Source organism: Maniola hyperantus, chromosome 12 (assembly GCF_902806685.2).
Source record: "Maniola hyperantus chromosome 12, iAphHyp1.2, whole genome shotgun sequence".
NCBI lineage: Eukaryota > Metazoa > Arthropoda > Insecta > Lepidoptera > Nymphalidae > Maniola > Maniola hyperantus.
This window is the reverse complement of record NC_048547.1, coordinates 4,339,904-4,365,848: the sequence shown is the minus strand read 5'-3', so window position 1 is coordinate 4,365,848 and position 25,945 is coordinate 4,339,904. Positions and strand designations below refer to the sequence as shown.

General features: G+C 35.9%; 2 protein-coding genes across 3 annotated transcripts in view; both read right to left on the bottom strand.

The window, feature by feature from the left end:
• Positions 1 to 4,908: 4,908 nt before the first annotated feature.
• The window catches only part of Osi23 (DUF1676 domain-containing protein Osi23), a 64,260-nt gene continuing 43,223 nt past the window's right edge, over positions 4,909 to 25,945 (bottom strand). The window contains exons 2-7 of one of the 2 annotated variants that reach the window (XM_069502238.1): positions 17,223 to 17,472; positions 12,899 to 13,092; positions 9,490 to 9,614; positions 7,020 to 7,195; positions 6,495 to 6,530; positions 4,909 to 5,943 (exon numbers count right to left, since the gene is read on the bottom strand). In XM_069502238.1, the coding sequence (XP_069358339.1) occupies positions 5,512 to 5,943; positions 6,495 to 6,530; positions 7,020 to 7,195; positions 9,490 to 9,614; positions 12,899 to 13,092; positions 17,223 to 17,432 (1,173 nt within the window). In that variant the 5' untranslated portion in view covers positions 17,433 to 17,472 and the 3' untranslated portion in view covers positions 4,909 to 5,511. The remainder of the gene's footprint in view (positions 5,944 to 6,494; positions 6,531 to 7,019; positions 7,196 to 9,489; positions 9,615 to 12,898; positions 13,093 to 17,222; positions 17,473 to 25,945) is intronic. The other variant, XM_034973982.2, reaches the window with a different exon arrangement.
• On the bottom strand, positions 22,871 to 25,496 carry LOC117986840 (2-iminobutanoate/2-iminopropanoate deaminase-like). The gene is made up of 4 exons (XM_069502045.1): positions 25,456 to 25,496; positions 25,221 to 25,339; positions 23,942 to 24,168; positions 22,871 to 23,049 (listed from the first exon to the last, which is right to left on the bottom strand). The coding sequence occupies exons 1-4, from the start codon at positions 25,492 to 25,494 to the stop codon at positions 22,910 to 22,912; spliced, it is 525 nt and encodes a 174-aa protein (XP_069358146.1). The 5' UTR covers positions 25,495 to 25,496; the 3' UTR covers positions 22,871 to 22,909.

The window sequence follows — 25,945 nt, the reverse complement described above, 5'->3', positions numbered from 1 at the left end:
TATTACACGGACAAAATTAGCAGAAAATTAAAAAATCTCTCTTGCAGACAGAAAATATATTGCACTATTTTGCATTTTGCTTGGTATAGCCTAAACGCACTCATGATAATCTGATTATAGTCCATACCAATGACTGATTGCAGATGGCAAAAAATCAAAAAAAATCCGAGTTCTGGTTTAAGCTTGTCTGGAAGAGATTGCTTATAACAATAAAGGCTATAAGGGAATAGTGCGACGGGTGAGGGTTGAACCGGCGACCTTTCGGAATTCATTTAGTCCGTCAAGCGTTGACCTATTGAGGCTCTCTACATTAAGCCAGATGAGGTTACTAAATTGGCGAGGGTGTAGACGCGTCTTTATGTAGCCTCAAATCGTTATTAATATAATATTAAGCACGGCAAGCCGATTAGTGGTAGAGAGATTATGCAGAAATAGCATCGTACATATTATTATTATTGATTGTATTAATAATAATTTGTTTAATTCGTCAAAAGTTCTAGTTTTAGTTGATATTCCTAGACTTATAAAAAAAACTGATTTCTGTAAATTAAATTATAATATAATTTATGTGCCTACTAGCTGATGCCCGCGATTTCGTCCGCGTGGATTTACGTTTTTCAAAATCCAGCGGGGACTCTTTGATTTTCCGGGATAAAAAGTAGCCTATGTGTTAATCCAGGGTATAATCTGTCTCAATTCCAAATTTTAGCCAAATCCGTCCAGTGGTTTTTGCGTGATTGAGTAACAAACATCCAAACCTCCAAACATCCACACTTTCACATTCGCTATAATATTAGGTATATTAGGATTTTGAAAATTTTAATAAGAGGAAGCATTGTCGTCGTCGTGTAATAAGTATCATATCTTCTAAATATATAAAAGGAAAAGGTGACTGACTGACTGACTGACTGACAGACCCACTGACTGACTGATCTATCAACGCACACGCACAGCTCAAACTATTGGACGGATCGGGCTATAATTTGGCATGCAGATAGCTATTATGACGCAGGCATCCGCTAAGAAAGAATTTTTGAAAATACAACCCCTAAGGGGGTGAAATAGGGGTTTGAAATTTGTGGAGTTCATGCGGACGAAGTCGCGAGCATAAGCTAGTTAAATAATAAGTATATAGTACGCGACAGGTCGAGATGGCAATCGGGGTATGAGGTGGGGGACGCCCCGCACACCCGCACGTTACCCTGTAGGCTGTAGATTTCTTGACAGACATGACAGATAGACAGACAAGGAAGTGATCCTACAAGATTTCCTTTTTTCCTTTTGAGGTACGGAACCCTAAAAATGACCACTGCCTTCAGAAAAAAAGAGGCAAGAAGAATTAGACCATCTGTCAGGTCAGGAGCCAATTTACAAGACACCATTTCATTTAAGCCGTATTTATGTACCCACTATTGACTATACCTCTAATAGATACTGTGTGGGAGGTCGAATATCTCGGGATCAATTACTGGGATAAACAAACTTTGAAAGCTTTTATGGTTTTGGAAGTTTAAGAAAAGTTACTAATACCTATTCTGTGGTTTCAGACCCCATGAAACATGCTTCTATGTACATTTCAATGAACCTATTTTAATGAAAACCTTAACTTTACTCCCTTTTGTTTCACTACATACTAATTTAATTTAAGCAAAATGAAGTGTCTGTAGGTATAGTGTTTAAATTTTTTATACTTACACACGGCGACTTGCATATAATTTTCAGATTTTAACAATTGCCGTTGACTGAGTTGCCGGGCGACTAGTCGACCATTATTAGTTCTTCTTTAAATTAATTTTATCAAGTTGGAGGGCTTACACGCGATAGGTACAGATTACATTCCTTTAGTCCTTGCGACAATCTGGATAATAATCCGGATCACTGCAAGGATTTAGTGCCGCTTCCATTAGTGGATCCATTGTTTTGTTACTTTGCGTAATGGACATGACAAGCCGATTAACTTCAGATAAGTACGGCGATTTAATAAAATCTATACATTTAGATATTATTCTTGGTCCGTGGGGTCCTAGCGCTATAAGACTTTTTAAGGAAATAGCAAAAAGGTTAGTCGACATCACAGGAGACCGAAGAGCTGGCAGCTACCTCGGACAAAGAATCAGCCTAGCTATTCAAAGGAGGAACGCTGCCAGTATCTTCGGAACCTTGCCTAAAGGGACATTAATCATATGTTTTAGTTATATTTTTTAAGGTTTTAGTTTTAGTTTAAATTTTTAAGATATTCACTTTTAGATTAGTATCTTTTAGTTAGTATTTAACATTAGACATAGTTTATTAATTACTAATTACATTATAATCCAATATTTTCTAGCAGGTTAGCTTAACTGAAATTGGATCTATTTAATAGAATATAATAATATCGTTGTTCTATTGTTTGTTATTGTCATATTTCATCTTGTCTACATTATTGGAATTCTTGTAGAATAAAGCCTGATTTTTTATGTATATACATTTTATGTAGAACATCTGCGCCATCTGCATGTAATTTAGTAAATAATTTTTTTTCGTGAATACATTTAATTTTTTTTTGGTGATGTAACCACAAATTCACGGTTTTCGGATTTTTCCTTTACATGTGCTATAAGACCTACCTGTCAAATTTCATGATTCTAGGATAACGGGAAGTACCCTTTAGGTTAACCTTGACAGACACGATGGACAGACGGACATACTATAAGGGTTCCTTTTTTCCTTTTCAGGTTTGGAACCCTAATAAGCCCGTAATCATTTTATAGGCTTAAAAAGACCTTAAAATCCAATATTACGTAATAAATTATACTTAGTTTATTTTCTCATAGCGTGTGACCGAGTTTGTAACGAACCAATAACCTTTTTGCTTACGTTGAAACTCTAATAAAGTAGGTCTCATACTGAGTTTGTTCCGCCTTGTGCATACTAAAGTACGCTTGTTGCTTGTGCTGGTGGAAGTGTGTTTTTACTCGTACTTCTCACTGTGCGGCGGTATTTGTTTTTAAGTACTTTTTAGAGTTCCGTTACCTCAAAAGGAAAAACGGAACCCTTATAGGATCACTTTGTTGTCTGTCTGTCTGTCGGTCTGTCCGTCGTCCGCCCGTCCCCCGTACCCGTACTTCCCGTTGACCTAGAATCATGAAATTTGGCAGGTAGGTGGGTATTTTAGCTGGCATTAGGGGAAAAATCTGAAAACCGTGAATTTGTGGTTACATCACACAAACAAAATTAAATTGTGGTCATAAACTAATAATAAGTTTATATTAAATTTTCGAAGTAAGATAACTATATCAAGTGGGGTATCATATGAAAGGGCTTCACCTGTGCATTCTAAAACAGATTTTTATTTATTTTTGTGCATCATAGTTTTTGAATTATCGTGCAAAATGTCAAAAAATACGACTATAGTACGGAATCCTCGTTGCACAAGCCTGACTCACACTTGGCCGGTTTTTAAAAATATTCCCTTTTCCCCTCCACCTAAGCGAAAAGCTTGTGCTAGGAGTAGGTACGACAATAGCGCAACGGGTGGGGTTTGAACCGGCAACCTTTTGGAATTCAGTCCGCTCCTTAACCGATGAGCTATTGAGGCTTTAACTTTGAAACAAATTTGCTTATCCATCTATTTTTTTACTTTATTTTATTCAGGTACAAGTTAGCCCTTGAATGCGATCTCATTTGGTGGTAAGTGATGATTCAGTCTGTAATGGAAGCGGGCTAACCTGGTATGACAGTTTTTATTAAAACCATAGGTAAGGGAGGTGTGCCCGAAGTGGAGTGATTGAAGGACAAAACAAACAAACACACTTTCGCATATATAGTATGGATAGTGATAACATGGGTAGTGATTACCTATTTGAGATTACCTAGTAAAATTGTACCTACGCACCTACTAGGTAAAGTGTCATAGCTCAGTATTTGTGCTACGACAACGTAAGCAAACACCTTGGCCATTTTTCCACTGTCCTACATAGAATGTAGGACACAATCTACAAACTTATCTATTTTAATTATAATTGCTAGCATGCCTAACTAGATATCATCATTGCGACAGTAAAAAAAATGCATTTAGTATAATTTGGTCCTAACGTTATTTACATACATTATTTACGGTATTATTGTCATTATAAATACAAATTGTAGGTACTTAAGTATCAATGATTTGTCCTGTATGTTCGTTGTTACCATAATCGCAGCATATAGAGCCATTAAAATTGATTCATTCAAAGTTAAGCATGAGCATCAACAAAAATACGTGTACTTGTATACGAACATACAAAATGTTTTGAATAAAAAACCTCCTTTTCTCAAATCTGCTTAAAATGATTATTACAGAATACAACAATTCGTAAAATAATAATCAAGCAGTGAAATGAAAAATATCTTGTTTCAGAAATACGTTTATTCTTACATTCAAAAACTCTATTACTTTAATAATACCTAAATTAACAATATTAATTTTTTAAAATATAAGAATGTAAAATATTACAGTAACGCGGTGAAAAGTGATAATATAGGCTACGTCAACAATATTGCGGTTGCCGTAATAAAATGGAAACGCATAAAAGCATGAACAAAACCATTAATTGCTTGCAAAATAAAGTGTCCATTAGACGTTATAGCCGTAAACTATACGACGTCACAGGGTGAGAAGTGGAAAGATTTTAGCCTTTGAATTTTATAATAACAACCTTCAAACATAAAAGTCATAATAGAGTACACACTAAGCCTGCGGCCCAGGTGGGAGCGGGTGCGTCTTGCGGGGCGGCCAGCGTGTTGAATATTTATTTACAAGAAATTGTAACAAAGGTGCGCGGACGTGTCCTTTATAATCGAGAGCGGGTGTCGAGCGGCATGGAATGTATGGGGTATGCACTGCGCCCCGCAGGACGCACCCGCTCCTACCTGGGCCGCAAGCTACAACAAAAACACAACTCTTTCCCATACATTTTGTTTCTCAGAAAAATATGTAACGTATACCTACTGGGATCTTTGACCATAATGACGGTTGTTTGGATTCGGATACCAGAATGACTTCGTATTTGAATAACTTGAATTTTGGCACTTGACGCATTCGTCACAATGGTAATTTTACCCGAATTCAGAATATTTCCAAATATGGAACTTATATTATTATGAAAACGGGTGTACTCAACATCGTTTGGCCACACTCGGACGTTGGCCGACAGTTATAAGTTAATAACTATAGTCTATAGGTTTAATTAAGGTGCAAACGCATTACTGTATTGTGGTGTGTTGTGACCAGTAGGCAATCAGCGTCTTATTTTTTTATTATGAAGACGTGTACAATAGTCTGTCATGGCGCTCCAATATTGCGCTCCGATTTGTCAATCGTCACGCCAGATTGCTTTGCAACTCATCGCAACAATAGTAATGTACCTACAGCTTGTAAAGTATCAATAAATGTTATACAGCAAAGGTCTGTTTGGATACAATACTTGAGAAAAATACGAAATAATTCCAGTAACTACATCAAATAATGCTTGAAAAAGTTTAGAGAATACGTCAAGCTGGAACGACAGGATTGGAACCTTGAAAGTGAAACCCATTGTACGGCAAGTCTAGAGCATAATCAGCTTGAACTTCTCCTGGCCTGGTTGTCAAATCCACTAAAGGCGATGGTGCATCTACTACAGTGAATATCGATGGATGTGGTAGGTTTAAAACTTCCGTATATACTGGGAATTGTCTATCTTCGTCTTTCACGGCTTTAACGTTCATGTTCCTTTTAATTTCCCTTTTATTTTTAATATTTTCCTCAAATACATGTTCTGCTATGTTTGTTCTATCCGCTTGAATATCACCAGCTTCAGTAAATGGGTTATGTGCATTTGTAGAACGTGGTACAACTGGTGATGGTGGCCAGTTGCGGCTTCTTTCGAAATGGTCATAAGGATAGGTATTGTAGAAACCGTAGCTTAACGGACTTGTAGCAATCTGGAACAGAAAGCCTATTAACCGGTTATCTTTTAGTTTTATTAATAATCGTGCTATACAGCGGGGTTGTGATTGTTATTGTATCTGTAAATGCCCACCCACGACTTATAGCCCATGAACTTTGGTGGCGGGTACCTACGCGACAATGGCGTGAGGTGCAAGCGCTTTGTCGTGGTAAGTATATCATAATGCAGTAAAAGACATACATTTTATATTATGAAGACATGAATACTAGTCGAGTCTTTCGTGGCCCAACCCGACTGGCCAATCATCAATACCACAGATATACAAAGATTTCTCTTATAGCAATGGTCAAGACTAGATTAAGTAACATTATTCAAGTCCACTACAAAGTAATGACTATTTTTATAATTATATATTTTTTTTCTGCCATTTGCCATGCCGCGCTGCGCTATTCTATCATTCACAGCGGAAAATTCATGGGCAAGCCGCAAGGGTATTGTTAATTTTGGTGATATTTTATTACTTTTTAACTTTTTAATAGTATTAGGTGGTTACAAGCTAAATGATCGGGTAGTGACAAATCATACCTTCCCTCTTTCAAGAAACCCGTCATAAACGTCTACCTAAAAGATAACGTTAATTTTGTTAAACTGTTAGTGCTGGGTAAACGGTGAAATAACCGAAATTGTATTAGGTAATGTATAAATATCAGCTCTACAGCTAAAATAGCGTGCGAATCCAATTAGGTGCATTTCGGTGGCTATTTAATTATGTTGAAATGAATCTGTTTTAAGTTATTTGACACATTTCAGCACAATTGCACAACCATTAGAGTGTGATGTGACGTAGTTGTAACAGCGCATGTATTAAGCGATTGGGCTGGTCAAGTAATATTGGCTCAAGTCAGCAACTGAATGGATGGAAAGGAGACGTTGGACGTAAAATTTGGCCTTTATATTCCCCTATACCACGATAAGCCATCAGTCACGGTTATTATTACTTAAATTTAATCATGGAAAGAATCATGAATTACGGACATATTGAGAATTGCAAAGCAGAAGTACAGAGAACAATGCAGGATTAAATTATTAGTTTTGAAGATGGATAGTTACCTTTTTAAGGCCTTGTATGGATGCTAGTATGAGAGCCATTTTGGCTAACAGGAGTGCTTTGCCTCCCAGGACTGCCAAGAATTGGAATCCCATGGGAATTAGAACCATACCAATGGAAACTATTCCAAACATCATCATCGTCATCATATGGTGGCGTCGCCGACCTCGATACTCCACTAAAAATAAAATAAAATATGTAAAAGGAAAAACTGACTGACTGACAGATCTAACAACGCTCAGCTCTAACTACTAGGTATATAGACGGGTCGGGCATGCCGATAGCTTATTTACGACGTAGACATTCGCTAAAGGATTTTTTGAAAATTCAATCCCTTAGGGGGTAAAATAGGGTATGGAATTTGTGTAGTCTATACGCGGATGAAATCGCAGCATAAGCTAATTATAAAAAAAAAATGTTTACACACCAATTCTTCTTCGCAGAGAATATTGGGGAGAAAAAATTGGCCCTGTAAATTTAGTTCATTTGTGTTAAATTAATATTGTATTAATAATACAAAATGTTCTGGGGCAAGTAAGACATAAGATTGTGAGATCGATGACATATAATTACTAGCGACCTCGGCTTCGCTCCCAAGAGAATCTCGAAAAATCCGGCCTTATTCCTTGTCTACATTATAAAGAGAAACTGTGTGCAAAATTTCCGCTTTCTAGATCCAAGGATTTGGGCTGGGCGTTGATGAGTCAGTCAGTGAGTCAGGACTTTCTTTGTGTTTTTTCTAAGGAATGGATATCCTGTAGCTAAAGCTACAGAGTACAGACATAATCATGATGGTCGAACTCGAGCGTCAGCGCGCCCAAGCGCTACGAGTGCGGCTGGCCGGTCTTACACGGGCAGCTTGAAGCAGTCAGGAGTGACTGCTTAGTGTACTAGGCTGTTGTTCACTATGCATATGGAACCGCACGAGCAGTTGCGACTGTTACGGGTTATAGTTAGCAGCAGTTATCTATGGCAGCTTCAAGGTGTTGATCAATAACTGTTTAAGTAGTCCGTTCATTTTTATTACTGGCTAACTGCTCGAGCTGCCCATTTAAGGCCGGCCTACGACAGACTAGGGCGAATGTGTCATATTAATATTAAAACGCATTTATTACGTTTGATCGTCTTCTTAGTCCTTAGGACGCACTATGATACCGCAATGTGTTCAAACCTAAGGTTATTTTCTGAATTCTGCTCTCAGAGTATTTATTTACAAGGCGAAATACTTGTCACCATAAATAGGAAAACTTTTAAATTGAATTTCCGCTCTTTGATACAGTTAAGCAACAAATGAATAGATAATCTTGTTTATCATGGTTTAAGGTATGTTTTGCTAACTAAGGAACATCGGGCAGAAAATCTTATATATGGCGCCTTTTCATACAAACTCGATTTATTTCACTGTATGTAAACAATTCTACTGCAAATATATTTACCCTGAAATCAAATAGTTAACTAAGTAATTGTTTATTTACTATGAAATTATTGACATGTTAAGACTAGGTATTTATTTAATGACTAGATGAAGCTCGCGACTCTATGCGAGTGCATATAGGTTTTGAAATATTATGTGGGAACTCTTTGATTTTCCGGGATCAAAAGTAGCCCATGTCTGACCCCAGGATGCAAGCATTGTGTGTACCAGATTTCGTAAAAATCGTGTGTACCAGATTTCGTCAAAATCGATTAAACAATTGAGCCGGGAAAATGTAATAGATGGATAGATCATAGACAGCCACACTTCCAGTATATTTTTTTACTATAAAATGATAATTGTACTTTAAGTTATAATGCCTTAATCATAGCGTATCACTAGGACTAGGACCTTAGATAGGGCCACTGAAAATCGACGTAGAATCATGTTTTGCAAGGTGTAATGAAATGTACCTTTAAACGTTGTTATTTGAATATAAGAAAGTGAGTTATTATTAAGGAATTATAACTTAAAGTACAATTATCATTTTATCGGAGACGGTGTTTATTCAAAGGCTAATGTATCTGAAAACGTATTGATAAGGAATAATTAAGTAAATGAAAATTATTTACGCGTTTATCACATAGGTCCTACTCCTAAGAAATAATATGTAAAAAGTGTTAGTTTGAAAGCGATTATTATTCAACAGTTACCTACTAAAGCAGATATAAAGTATTAGGTAAATAAGATCGAAGTTGTGTTTTATGCTCCTTCGAGGTTAGGTTAGGTTAGTACCGTACCACCTTTACATCTTTCCATCTGATCAGTGTAAGATACACTACCATGTACTATCTGTTTAATATTTGTAAGGATATTTACAGGGTTACTGTAATCCGCTTGCATTTCTTTATATTATTATATACCTATAGATAGTTATATTTAATATAGTCCGTACAAAATGACTCCTCACGCGCCATTTTAACTCTATGGGTCAACTGTCCGCCAGGGAGGTCGTCGATCATCTTCGACTCGAAAGTTCACCTCTAACAAAGGGTTACCTTTATCGACAACGTTGTCCTCTTCAAAGTCGAATTTAATAACATGCGTGCGAAGAACTTTAGCCATTCTTTGCAAAGCCAAGTTTCTCCATTCTCCTTCTTCTAATTCTTTTTCAGTCCAAGAGCTGCAGGAAGAAAATATGTGTTATAAATATAATTATCATAATACATTATTATAAGATAATAAGTAGAGCGAGTGCTTCGAAAAATATTAGTGTTTTTCTACGAGGTAATAATATCGATCATTTAAATATGCACACGCTTCGTTACATCCGTTGTCATGACTAAACAATTCTTGTATCATTCTATTATCTACTTTATTTGTACGTATAATGTTCAAATCAATTTATGTATTTGTCTATATTTTACTAGCTGCCCCGGCGATCTTCGTACCGCTTAACAGTCGATTCTTTTCAGGCACTTTTTAAAATTTCTCTCCGTAAGAACCGTCCTCGTACTTCAAGAAATATTAAAAAAAAAGAATTAGCAAAATCTGTTCTCGAGATTTGCGATCAGCAACACATTCAGCGATTCATTTTTATATATAATAAAGAAGATTTTACTGTACTGAGTGAACTAGCTGAGTTTGCTCAGCATTAGGTACACTTGCAGGCTTACATGTTATATCAGTTATAGCATGAAACTAATAAAAATCAGCTTAGTTTATTATTAGGTTAAAATATGAATGTAGGTATATTTTTATTTTATTTTAAGTAGTATTCATTAATAAAATAAAAATATGCATTATAAAATTATTTATTTACTAGCTTGTGCTCGTGACTTTGCCCGCGTGGACTACACAAATTTCAAACCCCTCCAAGCATAGCTCTCTCCATCGCCCGCTGAGTGACTATTGAGCTTTCTTATGAGGCCCATAGTAAGCGACCATGTCTCGGATCCATATTTCATCACTGGCAACACGCACTGTTCGAAGGACGAAACGCGGACGAAGTCGCGGACATTAGCTCGTGTTTACATAAACAGAAAAAAAACCATTTTGTTTTAAACATCATCATGATCAGCCCATCGCCGGCTTACTACAGAGCAAGGGTCTCCTCTCAGAATGAGAAGGGGTTTTCGTCATAGTCTACCACGCTGGCCATGTGCGAATTTGTAGACTTCACACACCTTTGAGAACATTATGGTATAGTTTTAAAACATACCTAATCGCAAAATAGTAAAATATTGCATATAGAAAAAAGTCTTATTGCTTTAACATCAGTTTAGTTAAATTAGTTTTATTGTTTGCAAAAAGAACCAAGATGTATGTAGGTATTATGCAGGGTTAATGTGCCCGCAATAATTTGTCAACCTCGCACAAAACAGTTTCTGATTACCGTTGCGTAAGTGCTCTAATTACAACGTTATAAGACACGTAAGTACCAGCAATAATTTATTACGATTTATAATTAGCATGTAATATTTATTACCATTTTCAAGAATGGCTGATCCTTGTAAAATTAACACAGGCCACTAATCTATATACTTCTATACTAATAAATAAAATTGAAGTGTCTGTCTGTAATTACGAAATAACTATCTCATATCATATTAAGCTCATATCTCATATGGTTATTAGAACTATATCATAACTGAATCACACGTTTTTAAAATTGTTGCCTGTCTGTCTGTCTGTTTGAACGGGCTAATCTTCGGAGCTGCTGACGGAACTTTACGGACGGACGGATTTAACGGAACTTTCACAGACAAATAGAGGATTAACCAAGGAATAACATAGGCTACAACATACATTTTTACATACTTTTTTAACCGACTTTCAAAAAAGGAGGAGTTGTGTTTTTCTACACCGAAATCTCCGAGATTTCTGAACCGATTTGGGTAATTTTTATTTTAATCGATAGAGAAATTTTGCGAAATTTTCCCGTTTTCGTTTTTGCTAGCGTTCTGGTTACAACCTGTATAATATATCTAAGGTATGTTTTTTAGGTTAGGTTATTTTATTGTACGACTTGTTTTTCAATACTCCTTGTGACTGCCTAAAATTGAGTAACACGAGACCTATTAAACTCAAAAACATTTTATGTAAAATTACATAAAATGTTTTTGAGTAGTAAAGTAGCGTAAATGTTTTAAAGTAGCGGTTCTTTGACAAATAAATAAATAAATATTATATCTGCTCTCACCGCTCGTCGCACCGCACCCGCATAGTTAGTTATTATAATTGATACTATAGTAGAAGTAGCGATAAAAGCGGCGAATGATGTTGGCAAAAGAAAATTCCAGGTCACCAAGATCGTAACACATGCTTCTAATATAAAATGGGTTGAACTGATTATAAGATTAGGCACGCTGGCAACACCAACAGATATTTTTCATCGAGGCTTGTTTTGCCGCACACCCCATCCAGAAGGTTCAATGACCTGCGTTTGATGTTCTAGTGACCGCACTTATTCGTTTTATTGAAAACTAGCTTATGCTCGCGACTTCGTCCGCGTGGCCTACACAAACAAACCCCTATTGTACCCCTTTAGAGATTGAATTTTCAAAAATCGATCCTTAGCGGATGTCTACGTCATAATAGCTCCAAATTTCAGTCCAATCCGTCCTGTGGTTTGAGCTGTGTTTTGATAGATCAGTCAGTCAGTCAGTCATTCATTCAGTCAGTAAACCAATCAGTCAGCCAGACAGACAGACAGTCAATTAGTCAGTCAGTCAGCTACATATATACATATAGATAATAATGTTATTATAAGCAAATTTTTATTTGCTTGTTAAGTAAAGCCTCCAACGGGTCTGTTTGACCATTTAGCTGGCACGGCTTTATATACCAAGCTTCATATAGTTATTAGTTTTTTTATCATATAGATCGTGCTTGGAGTACTGCAGCCATTTATGGAATGGCTCTGCCAAGTATCAGCTTGATGCATTGGATTCGGTGGACCGTCGCGCTAGAAGACTTATTGGTGACGAAGCGCTGGTCAATTCTAAACTTCAAAGTTTGAAACATCGGCGCATAGTTGCCTGTCTATCGGTATTTTACAGGATATATTTCGGTGAGTGTACCGTGGAACTTTTGGACCTAGTTCCTCCTACCTAAGGTGAACCTTTCTACTATCATACCGCATGGCATCGCCGAGATCTGCACCCGTACGTAGTCGAAACTCCACGGACACGTACGAAGCGATCTGCCTCCTCATTTCTAATTCGAACCGCTAAGATTTGGAACACCCTTCCAGCATCAGTTTTCCCCTCCAATTATAATATGGGTACCTTGTAAAAACTAAAACACCGCAAAACTGAGTATTGCGTCAAAAACCAATCGCGCTTATGACCTTTTTCTATAAACGAGCCATACAAACATTCAGATGTACCTACGCACAACTGTGCCGTGCAGTGCAAGCGAATTCGATCAATAAGGTGCTAATTGAGTTTTGTCCTTTTACTTTACCTGGTCTCATTATCATGCAGGACGTTCCCCGAATGGTCAACCAGTTCAAATCTCACTAGATTGACACCGTCAGCCAAGGGCACCACATCCGGGCTCAGACAGCGGTCTAGGGCCCTTAATGTTTTCCTTTTCATGCACCTCACGAACTTCGGGTAGTACTCCTTGTGATCTATTACGTCTTTCACGTCTACCAGCTAAAAACATAAAATTAGGCTACACCAAAACAATATAATATGTATGAGAAAACATCATAAAAAGCAGTAGCTTTTAGTACAACTCACAACTACTCTCACTTTTTGCTAATAGCAATACCTACTTCTCTTTTCCGCATCGAAACTAGTACGGTAGTATATGGACACGGATTATAAAAGGAGTAAACTGTTTGCATTTACATAGGAGTATGTACCTAAGAGTATATATGAAAGGTAAAAGGTAAAGGGAGCTTTCCAAAATTTACATATTATTTGCACACAGCACATTATTAAATCGCTGTGTCAGACTAACGAAACTTTGCGATAAATTGTTTTTTCTTGCCCTTTAATAAAGCGACCTCACGAAGGACGGCTGAATTCCTGAAAAGACTATCCCTTTTTTCATGGAAATTAAAAAGTGGAAATGATATTTTTGTTTTGAACACTAAACCTCTACTTATTAGTACTTTTTAGATATCTAAAGATTGCACATACTTAGTTTAGCATTGGTAAAAACGAGTTTAACGAAGCTATGTTTTTTATATGGAGAGATGCGAGCTACGGATGGGAGCTGCTACGAATGGACGTTTACGGATGCGTGAGCGGTCTCTCCTCTACCGCCTCGTTTAGCTCGAGTCGAATCTACCTCGCACAGCTACTTCGCGCGGCGCAATCTACACAGCGCGGCGTTAGTGGAAACGATCACATAGTTTCTTAGCTTTGACCTCCTCACACTTCACAGCATAGCTGCATAGCACATCTCTGGTGGAAAAGCAGCCCAATAGACCGTACATAGCCCGTTCCCTATTCAGGCAAAAATTCCCGGCCGCGGCCCGGGTGCGGTGTGTTCAAGACACAGTGAATCATGCCAAATAACAAAATTCTTTGGACATTAATTTATTGTCTTTACAAAAAATCCTCCATGAGAAAGTTAATAAAGTATATTATTTAAAAAAATGTGATCCATATTCTTATTCACGGTCATAATATCAGATTTATTTATACCAAAGATAAAAGAAAATGGAATTCTAAAAAGCTCTTGTATTGTACATCAAGACAATACAAACTGTACCTATTTTTTAAGAAAAATAAGGCAAGTCCATAATATGATTACTATTACTTCTATCTCAGAGCTTTTACTGATAAATAACATATATCTTTGTCTTATTTCAGAGACAAAATGTAAGAGGTAACCTACTTATTTCATATTGTCACTTTATCAAAATAAATCGACCATCTTGAGAATTTATCACTGTTCTTAATGATACTATACTAGTTCAGGCTTTTTTATGAAAACATGTACCTATGTAAATGTATCTACTCTTTCACTTTTTATCGTTTACTAGCTGATCCCCGCGGCTTCGCCCGCGTAGATTTAGGTTTTTAAAGATCCCGTATAGCCTATGTCACTCAGGAATAATGTAGCTTTCTACTGGTGAAAGAATTTTTAAAATCGGTTCAGTAGTTCTAAAGATTACCCCCTACAAACAAACTTAACGACATTACCTCTTTATATAATATTCCTCTTTATAATATTAGTGTAGACAACGGGCCGTGCAGCAGAAATCGTAATATTTTAATTTCGCCATAACTTCAAAACCAAACGTCCAATTTTAATCATTCAAAGACCAAATATTATCTCCATAAACTGTTCTTAGTGATGAAATCATTTATTTTGATAAGGATTAATAGCATGAGTAAAATAAACGCGTTTAAATGTAGTCCAAAAAAAATTCAAGATTTTTAAATAAAAAATGGTTGCTGTGCCTCACTCGACATAGATGGGTATAGTGTGTCGCGGACTTTTTTGTAGATATTTATAAGATCTACAATTAATTAGAACATTTTATGGTTCTATCTTTTATAGTTTAGGCAGCGTACGCAAAATAAGTAACTTTTCTGGTTGATTTTTTACACCTTGTGTCCGAAAAACCCAAATATCTTACGGAACCCTATTTTTTTCCAAAATAAAATATAGCCTATGTTACTCGTGGATAATGTAGCTTTCGAATGGTGAAAGAATTTTTAAAATCGGTCCAGTAGTTTTTGAGCCTATTCAGTACAAACAAACAAACAAACAAACAAACAAACAAAGTTTTCCTCTTTATAATATTATATTATAATATTATATTATTAGTGTAGACAACGGGCCGTGCAGCAGAAATCGTAATATTTTAATTTCGCCATAACTTCAAAACCAAACGTCCAATTTTAATCATTCAAAGACCAAATATTATCTCCATAAACTGTTCTTAGTGATGAAATCATTTATTTTGATAAGGATTAATAGCATGAGTAAAATAAACGCGTTTAAATGTAGTCCAAAAAAAATTCAAGATTTTTAAATAAAAAAATGGTTGCTGTGCCTCACTCGACATAGATGGGTATAGTGTGTCGCGGACTTTTTTGTAGATATTTATAAGATCTACAATTAATTAGAACATTTTATGGTTCTATCTTTTATAGTTTAGGCAGCGTACGCAAAATAAGTAACTTTTCTGGTTGATTTTTTACACCTTGTGTCCGAAAAACCCAAATATCTTACGGAACCCTATTTTTTTCCAAAATAAAATATAGCCTATGTTACTTGTGGATAATGTAGCTTTCGAATGGTGAAAGAATTTTTAAAATCGGTCCAGTAGTTTTTGAGCCTATTCAGTACAAACAAACAAACAAACAAACAAACAAACAAACAAACAAAGTTTTCCTCTTTATAATATTAGTGTAGATTAACAGGCTTTAACATTACTGTATGTCAGCCGTATTGTACCCTATCTTATTCTACAACTAGCTGATCCCCGCGGCTTCGCCCGCGTGGTTTTATGTTTTTAAAGATCCCGTATAGCCTATGTCACTCAGGAATAATGTAGCTTAATACTGGTGAAAGAATTTTTAAAATCGGTTCAGTAGTTCCAGAGATTACCCCCTACCTCCTCTACTACCTCTTTATAATATTACTAAACTCCCCTCCCGCACGCGCACCCCCGCCTTGGTGACGCCCACTTCGCAACGGGCCGTGCAGCAGAAATCGTAATATTTTAATTTCGCCATAACTTCAAAACCAAACGTCCAATTTTAATCATTCAAAGACCAAATATTATCTCCATAAACTGTTCTTAGTGATGAAATCATTTATTTTGATAAGGATTAATAGCATGAGTAAAATAAACGCGTTTAAATGTAGTCCAAAAAAAAATCAAGATTTTTAAATAAAAAAATGGTTGCTGTGCCTCACTCGACATAGATGGGTATAGTGTGTCGCGGACTTTTTTGTAGATATTTATAAGATCTACAATTAATTAGAACATTTTATGGTTCTATCTTTTATAGTTTAGGCAGCGTACGCAAAATAAGTAACTTTTCTGGTTGATTTTTTACACCTTGTGTCCGAAAAACCCAAATATCTTACGGAACCCTATTTTTTTCCAAAATAAAATATAGCCTATGTTACTCGTGGATAATGTAGCTTTTGAATGGTGAAAGAATTTTTAAAATCGGTCCAGTAGTTTTTGAGCCTATTCAGTACAACCAAACAAACAAACAAACAAACAAACAAACAAACAAACAAACAAACAAACAAAGTTTTCCTCTTTATAATATTAGTGTAGATAATTCTAACTCATCTTACAATCCCAACAGTGTTACTTAGGTACTCTGTAACAATCTGAACAGATTGCAAGCTCCGTCAGAATCCGGTATTTGACAACTAGTCAAATCAGTATTTTTTTATCAAACGTCAAAACATACACTTAGTAGGTATGCGAGAATGTATGAAATACCGGTATGTGACGTCACAATCATTTGATGTCTTTTTTAATTTAATCGATAATTAAAAATGGTTATCACACAATACAAAACTAACAAAAGACGTGGATGTTACGTATTTTGGAAGACCCTCTATTTAATAATCACTGAGAAATAATTTATTTTCGTGACATAGTCAAATACTGTTTTGGGATTAGCTAATAAACTGTTAAAGAGACCAACACTCTTTCACTTAGTATACCTACTTAGTATCATTTCGATCACAATGGTAGTACCAAATGGTGCTGATAATATTATTCGATACCGCTATCTGTTCAAACGAAAGAAGTGCAAGATTAAAAAAACAATAATTATAAGTTAATTTTTACCTTTTTAGAACAATCCCTCCATATAATCCGTACAATATCCGACCCTTCGAGCCATAAGTCTGCTATAAATCTACTCAAATGAGTATCAGCATCATTATCAATTCCTTTGGTATCGTTCGGTATTGCGGTGATACCGCTTGATACCAATATCAATGTTAAAGTGTAAAGCTCAAGTTTCATAATAACGTTTTGCAGCGTCACGTATTTCATTTTGCCTCATATGCCATTTCTTGCACGCGCAAACTTCTGGCTGTAAAGTTAAAAACGAGCTTTTAGAGGCATATTTGCAGTGCTATTAATAGAAAATGTGTTAGACGTAAATGGAAATCGTGGGAAGATTTTATCGATCCCTGGATATAGCATTAAGCACCTTGGACGATTTAACCTATGGACTTGTAACGCGCCTAATATTACGAATAAAAATTTCTGTCACTTTTGGTGCGGGACGAGGAAACACTACATAGACAACTTGACACACTCACTCAACAAAGTTTTGTGTCATTATTAACACACACATATCTAAATCTTCAACACTACTACATTTTACGCACACTAATAAGTTATATACATCAACATACAAAGACATTACGAGTGTAAGACAGTCAAATTGATTTGCGATGCTACCGTATCGATATTTTAAAATATTTCGATAGTTTTTCAGAAACAAAAGTAGAAGTAAGAATTTATTACTCGTATTTAATTACTTAAAACCAGTGTTTGGTCAGCGTAGCGTATTCTTGCATACATTCACCTCACTTAATAGGTAATTATCCCAAAAACTAATAATGCAACGTAAAAATAAGAAAAATATTTATTTAAAAAATATGCACATACTTTTTTACTTATTTTATATCATTTTTAATCTTTTGTATTTTTTTATATAACGAAATTTTCATTTAAAATTTCGATAGTGAAAATGTGCTTATTAATGACTTATATTATTATATAATACAAAATAAACCTGACCGCGCAAAAGCCTACCAAACATAATTAGTAGGTATATCAATCAATAAAATGTTTTTTTCTTTCCAATCAATCATTTATTTATTGCACATTGGGTTTACATGGTAATTCCAATATGGTGTACTCTTTGTCCAAAAAAATTAAATGTAAGTTATTAAATATAACACGTATTGCCCTTACAAATTAGCAATGCAAAAATTTTCTCAATACCTGCCGCTTTTACCCCACAGCAAAATTCCATAAGACAGATATGATACTATGAAAATAAATTAGTAAACACACACGGTGGCCTCTTCTATTTTTAACACGTCATTATTTACCATTAGGTTAATGTTATGTACATTCTTGGCGATTTAATACATAAATTTTATACATTTCGCGCCTATCACTAAAATTGCGTTGCTTTAATTTTTTTTTTAAATGTATTAAGTACGTGAAATCACAGAAATCGACCAGTTTTATTACAAGTATAGGTAGCGAAAAAATTGTAGTAATTAATAATAACTATTCTTTACTTGACTTGAAGACGGTAATTTAGTCGTTAATAATAAAGAAAATGTTTTCATCGATATCGATAATCGAACCGCAATCACTATCGTACTACTACGTAATTTCATGCTGTTCACGCGTATTCAAATTTTAACCTAATTTGTATATATCGAGGGTTGCAATTGTTTAGAAAAAACAAAATATAGTCTCGTGAGGAGTGTGACTCGCTTCTACCGAATTATTACGTACTCAATTACTGAATCGGTAAAGTTCTCGATTGTTATTTTATTATAATAATTTATGTAATTTAATTTATAGAAAGCGTTTATTACACCAAAAATACTTACTTATGAAATGAAATTCCATCTTTTTGTAAATTTGATGAGTTTGATTTGTTCTTGCACTCACTAACGGCACAAACAGGCATTTTTCACCCAGCGTGTAAGACGTCGTCACACATCGAAAACGATTCTGACAATGACAAAATCGATTCCGCAAACAGTGTTTATAAACGCAGTGGATTAAAAATCCATTACTATTGACAGAGGGGAATAATCATGCGAGGCGCGTCCTTAGGTTAAATCGTCCAAGTTAAGCACTTATGGTCTCTAACGCCTGTGATTGTGTCCACAAGAAATATCAAACGCTTGCGTAGGACATACCTTATCGTAGTTTCTGTATCACATTATAACAAAGTCCTATGATACACAATTTTTATTTATTAGCTAAGTTAATTGCTGACTAATATTCCCCTTTCCTCTCCAATTAAGCGTAAAGTTTGTGCTAGGAGTAGGTACGACAATAGTGCAACGGGTGGGATTTGAACCGGCGGACGGGATTTTTTAGTTCGTTCCTTTAACCGTTGAGCTATCGAGGTTCTGACATCTCATTGGAAACTACGAAAAAAACACATTTAGACTTACAACCTAAAATAATATTACACTATAAATTACCTCTGTTCTTCTGGGAAATCATCATCATCATGATCAACCCATCACCGGTTCACCACAGAGCGCGGGTCTCCTTCAGTGAGAAGGGTTTTGGCCATAGTCTACCACGCTGGCCATGCGCGGATTGGTAGACTTCACACACCTTTGAGAACATATTGGGGAACTCTCAGGCATGCAGGTTTCCTCACGATGTTTTCCTTCACCGTTAAAGCAAGTGATATTTAATTCATTAAAACGCACATAACTCCGAAAAGTTAGAGGTGCGTGCCGAACCCCCGACCTCCGATTAGAAGGCGTCCTAACCACTAGGCTATCACAGTTTTACAGTATCTTCTGGGAAATAATACACAATAATTGTTTTTCGAATACTTACGTAAACCTCCTCCTCCTCCTCCTCGTGGAAGAACGATTTATCGTAAGCAACAACACAATCTCAACAGGAACAACCTATTTACTTGCCGTTGAAATTACTATCCACAATTTGCCCATCCAGAGATTCGAACACAAATAAGACCTACACTTGAGTGCTTTGGTTATATAGGAATCCTATAGGAAAGCGAGCAATTTTACACATGAATAAATCGTGCTAAGTTAGCCATAGGTGCGTATTTGTGCAGGGGCATGACGGTCAATATCTGTTACCGTGGCCTCTTTCTACAATAGATGTTATTAATGTTCAGGCCACTTGTAATCGTGTTATTTACAAGTTAATTATTTTAAATAAACGCAGTATGCATCGTAGTAATATCGTTGTGATTTCCACAAACAGTAGGTAACTCGCTTACTATAAATAATTATTATGCTCAAAAACCTGCAGTAAAATTTTAAGCAAATCTAATGCCGGAAAGGCATTCCTATTCCTATATTATATATATATTTTGATATCGCAAATCTTTATCCTAATCCATAAATTATAAATGCAAACGTTTATCTGTCTATCTGTCTACTAGCTTACTACTAGATTTGACGAAATACGGTAAGAGACAGGTTGCATCCCGGGGAAGGAATTTTGGTTCTGGAAAATCAAAGAGTTCTAACGGGATTTCAACAACAACCTAAATGAACATGAACGAAGTTACGGGCGTCATCTAATCTACTTAGTACAGAGATAGCTTGCATACTGGAGACAGAGATAGGCTACTTTTTATCCCACGGGATTTCAAAAAAAACCTATTACTATCCACGTGGACAAAGATCAAAGTCGCAGGTATCATCTATAGTAATGAGTAAATGCAACCTTTGAGCACTTCGAGGGAATCAATGCAAAAATTTAAACAACCTTGCATGTGCGTACAGTACGCGGTAGAAAGTAATGTACATCGATATTTAGAAGGAGATCGCAGATTTGTAGAGCATTATCGTTGAGACCGACAAAATGTTATATATGTATGAGTGACAGAGACAACGCTCTACAAAGCCGAAATTTCATTCTAAAGGCCGATGAACATTACTTTCTGCCGCATACTGTACTGGAGAAGGCTGACAAATATTTTCCTCCCATATTCCTTGAAAATGTACCTACCTACATCAAATTCATCGTATCTAAAACACGCCTCTTTAATATCCGCGCAGCATGTGGTAAATTGCGGCGACAATGAGGTCGGGATGTAAGAGGAAATCATTGGATTACAGCCTTTTAGTTATGGCAGTTTTCCCCAAAAAAATTACTACAAGTAGCTCGCTAACATCGTACAAGAACGTGGTAAGGTGAATGAACTTAGCTTGCGTAAAAAATAAAGACCTACGAAGCCTAGAACACGTGTCATATAACGAAAATAAAATATAACATTTGACAGGACACTCGTCTACTAAACTTCGCACTTACCCCATATGCTCGTCATTACAAAGTTGGGTACAGTCCATACAAAATGACTACTCACGCTCCATTTTAACTTTGTAGGTCAACTATCAAGCCAAAAGTACGGTTCATCTTTAAAATAAGAACTACAATACGACAAGGCTATCTTGGCGCGTGGCGAAAATCGGAACTAACGTCGCCTTCAAGTGTCCCCTTTGTTCTTGTTTGAATATTCCACGGAATATCCTAAGCCTTTGTTCTCCAACAGCGCCCGTCTGTCAATGCCATTCAAGTGCCAAGAGAGCCTTATGGCACTGTAACTTCGCACTTCCCCCAAATCCTCATCATCACAAAGTCAAATTACCATAACATTGCTAATTATTTAATAGGTTGCGAACGCTCCGCACACCCACACAGCCTCCGTGCTAATTAATCCGGTACAGGCTGGCGTGGGCGCTGTCGGGTGTGCGACCGGCGCCTTTAACTCCGATTGTCATCTCGACCTGTCGCGTACTATACCTGTCCTATATTAAAATGGCACCTCTCAGCAGGTGTGAATGTGTAATTCAATCAAGAAAAAGAAAATAAATTCCTCTCTTTGCCTATTTTACCTACAACCTCGACTGACGCCTGCCTAGAATACTCGTAAATAGTCAATCACCTCTATGTAATAGTGTGATGTAGAAAAGCTAACAAGACATCAATTAACTAATGGATGAACATGGGCAGCACACACTATTACATAGGTATATTCAAACTAATATAAGTCCCGCAAATTGCTATTGCGCTGGAACCATGTCTCATTAACATTGAAATGACGTCATTTTGACGTCAGCCGAAATAAAAATATACCATCAACTTGAACCTTCAGTCTAGTGCTCACTAAAATGGCGGCCACGCGCATTAGCAATTTGCAGGACTTATAAGTCGCTTTCCGTCGTCTGTCGCTCTGTATGCTTAGATCTTTCAATAGTAAAATAGTTGGATAATAATATGCAGAAAATGATAGACATAAATGATTTCAATAATAGCTATACCTACTTCAAAAATATACATCATAAAAAAATTACAAGAACAGAAATTTTACAAAAAAAAATTCAGCATTACAGTCAGGTTAATTAATTTACAAGATTATTATTATCTAAGTAGGAATAATATAAATGCTATAAGTAAAATATCTTTTTAGATAAAATCAGTTCAATTATTAAAAAGTTAAAAAGTACCAACGTATTGATATAAAATTATAATATCTTACTAGTAAATAATATAATCCGCGATAGGTCGAGATGGCAATCGGGGAGGAAACGTCCCGCACACCCGCACTGTGCGTGCCGCACAGCCCCCGCGCTAACCTGGTGCGGGCGAGCGCGTGTGACGTACGGGTGTGCGAGGTGTCTCCCCACCTCATACCCCGATTACCATCTCGACCTGTCGCATACTATACTAGAATTTTGGCACTATTTCGCCCTATTAGGTATTAGGTACATTTATTTGGAACATGGACATGGCCCGGCTTCTGCGATCGTCAAATCTCCACTAAGCGCTATGGCTTCAATCTCAACTGCCGCGCCGAAAGGTAGTTTGCCTACTTGGAAAGTAGCTCGCGCTGGATAATCTTTGGTGAAAACTGTAACATCGAAATAATATCCATTTTATTTTATTTTATTTAAAGCAACTTTATTGTTACCAGAATTACAGAGAGTAATATATACAGCATACACTTACAAAACAAAGGGTAACCACTAATTTAATATAATATAACTAGCTTATGCTCGCGACTTCGTCCGCGTGGACTACACAAATTTCAAACCCCTATTTCACCCCCTTAGGGGTTGAATTTTCAAAAATCCGTTCTTAGCGGATGCCTACATCATAATTATAGCTATCTGCATGCCAAATTTCAGCCCGATCCGTCCAGTAGTTTGAGCTGTGCGTTGATAGATCAGTCAGTCAGTCACCTTTTCCTTTTATATATTTAGATATAATATAATATAATATAATATAATATAATATAATATAATATAATATAATATAATATAATATAATATAATATAATATAATATAATATAATATAATATAATATAATATAATATAATATAATATAATATAATATAATATATAATTAAATAAAAACATGTACATATCTATATTAATAAAGAAATTAATATGAAAACAAAAGTTCTGATTGACTCCTGAACGCCTAGCCCCGAATCCTTGGACCCAGACAGCTGAAATTTTGGACAGAGGTGGCCTTTATATAACGAAAACTAAAACGGTCGCTACTAAATACACCCAAATCTTAATATCTTAAAACAATAACCTTTAATTAATTACAGTATACTTAGAATTATTTTCAAAGCAAAACTAAAAACTATGTTTTAAAATCCTTTGAATTTAATCCTTAAAAATACAGGGTGCACGAAAATTAGATAGAGTTCGCAGATATTTCCGACGGGTTGTTAGCAGCGGAAGATATCCAGTATTATGTTGCTGTACTTTTGTACTATTTAAACACTTACATTGTCCATAAACTTCGTTAACAGTTTTGAAGTCATCTATATTTCCAAGAAGAATAGTTGCTTTAACCACAGCATCTAATGAGGATCCGCCTGCTTCCAGAACATGCTTCAAATTGTCTAAAGCTTGACGTGTTTGGGCTTCAGCACCACCTTCCACTAACTTTGCTTGTGGATCTAATCCTAGTACTCCAGACACGTAAAGAGTCTTGTCTACTAAAATTGCTTGACTGCAAAAACATGTTTCAGTGAACTTTATATAATACTAGCTGACCCGGCGAACTTCGTACCGCCTAACAGTCGATTCTTCATTTTTTTTAATACTTTAAATTATTCTCTCCGTAAGAACCATCCTCGTACTTCAAAGAATATTATAAAAAAAGAATTAGCGAAATCGGTCCAGCTGTTCTCGAGATTTGCGCTAAGCAACACATTCAGCGATTCATTTTTAAATATAATTATTAAATTAGATAGATAGATAACAGTTTGTTAAACTTAGTAAGTATTTTATTATTATTATCTATAAATAAAGGGAAAAGCTGACTGACATGACTGATCTATCAACGCACAGCTCTAATGGACGGATCAAGCTGATAATTATTATGACGTAGACATCCGCTAAGAACGGTTTTCTGAAACTTGCATGCCACGTTTCAGCGATCCGTCCAATCGTTTAAGCTGTGCATTGATAGATCAGTCAGTCAGTTAGTCAGCTTTTCCTTTTATATATTTAGATTTGGACTTTTCAGGTATCAACTCTATAAAAACCTGGGTGCAAAAACCTCAACTTTCTAGAATTTTACGTTCCTACAGTGCGCGCATAATTCGTGCTCGGTGATGAATAAGACAGAAGATAAAACATATGAGAGTAGAGGATAGAAGAGATAGTGCTCTATAAATTTGAAGCAGGTGTCCTAGTTCCCTCCTAGTAGTTAGTTAGTAGTAGTTAGTAGTGTTTTAGTAGTGTGTAGTAGTTGTGTAGTAGTTAGTGTCTTCACTGTATATTTGTACTTATCAATCATATTACTTATGCACTTATTATCATTTTTTCATATTTAATATCCTTGCACTAACTTCTCAAAGAAACATATGTAAAAAAAGAAAGTACCTACCTATTTTGTATTTCAAATCATCATGGACCTAATAAATACTCTAAAGCCTTTTAAGCCGTCGAAGATTTGGCGACTTTTTCGTATACTAACTTTTACTCTTTCGTATCTATAGATAGTAGCTATTAAATTTACAACTAGCTCGAAAATTTGCTGTTGTAGAAAAGAAATACCTGTACGGACCAACTGGTTTGTAAATGTTTGGAGAGGAAATGATAATTTTCGTTACTTTATGCCGTTTGGCGGTAGTGTCTGTCATCTTTACCAATAATTTAGCTTTTGCTTTCTTAAACTTGAAATGTTACACGTTTTAAATCACAAGCATAATTTTGCACTTAGCTATCATCTGTGGATTAAAAGCTATTGAAAAGGCTTATATTTTAGTGAAATCATGGAATTGTGAAGTACCGTGAATTTCTGACATTTCAATAATAATAAAATAGTCATGGTGATTGATTTCTTTTCTGTCTATCAATTTCATTATTTATGCACAGAAAGTATGTCCAGGTTTTATAAGGTACAACTAGAGTAAGGTAGAGGAAGCTGTGATAGCCTAGTGGTTAGGATGTCCACCTTCTAATCGGAGGTCGGGGGTTCGATCCCAGGCACGCACCTCTAACTTTTCGGAGTTTTAAGTAATTAAATATCACTTGCTTTAACGGGGAAGGAAAACATCGTAAGGAAACTTGCATGTCTGAAAGTTCTCCATAATGTTCTCGAAGGTGTGTGAAGTCTACCAATCCGCACATGGCCAGCGTGGTAGACTATAGCCAATACCCTTTTCACTCTGAGAGGAGACCCGTGCTCTGTAGTAAGCTATCGTCTATCAGTGGTTACAGAAGCTGTAGATCAGTTTTTAAAAATAACCTTACACGTAAATATTAAACACTATATGATG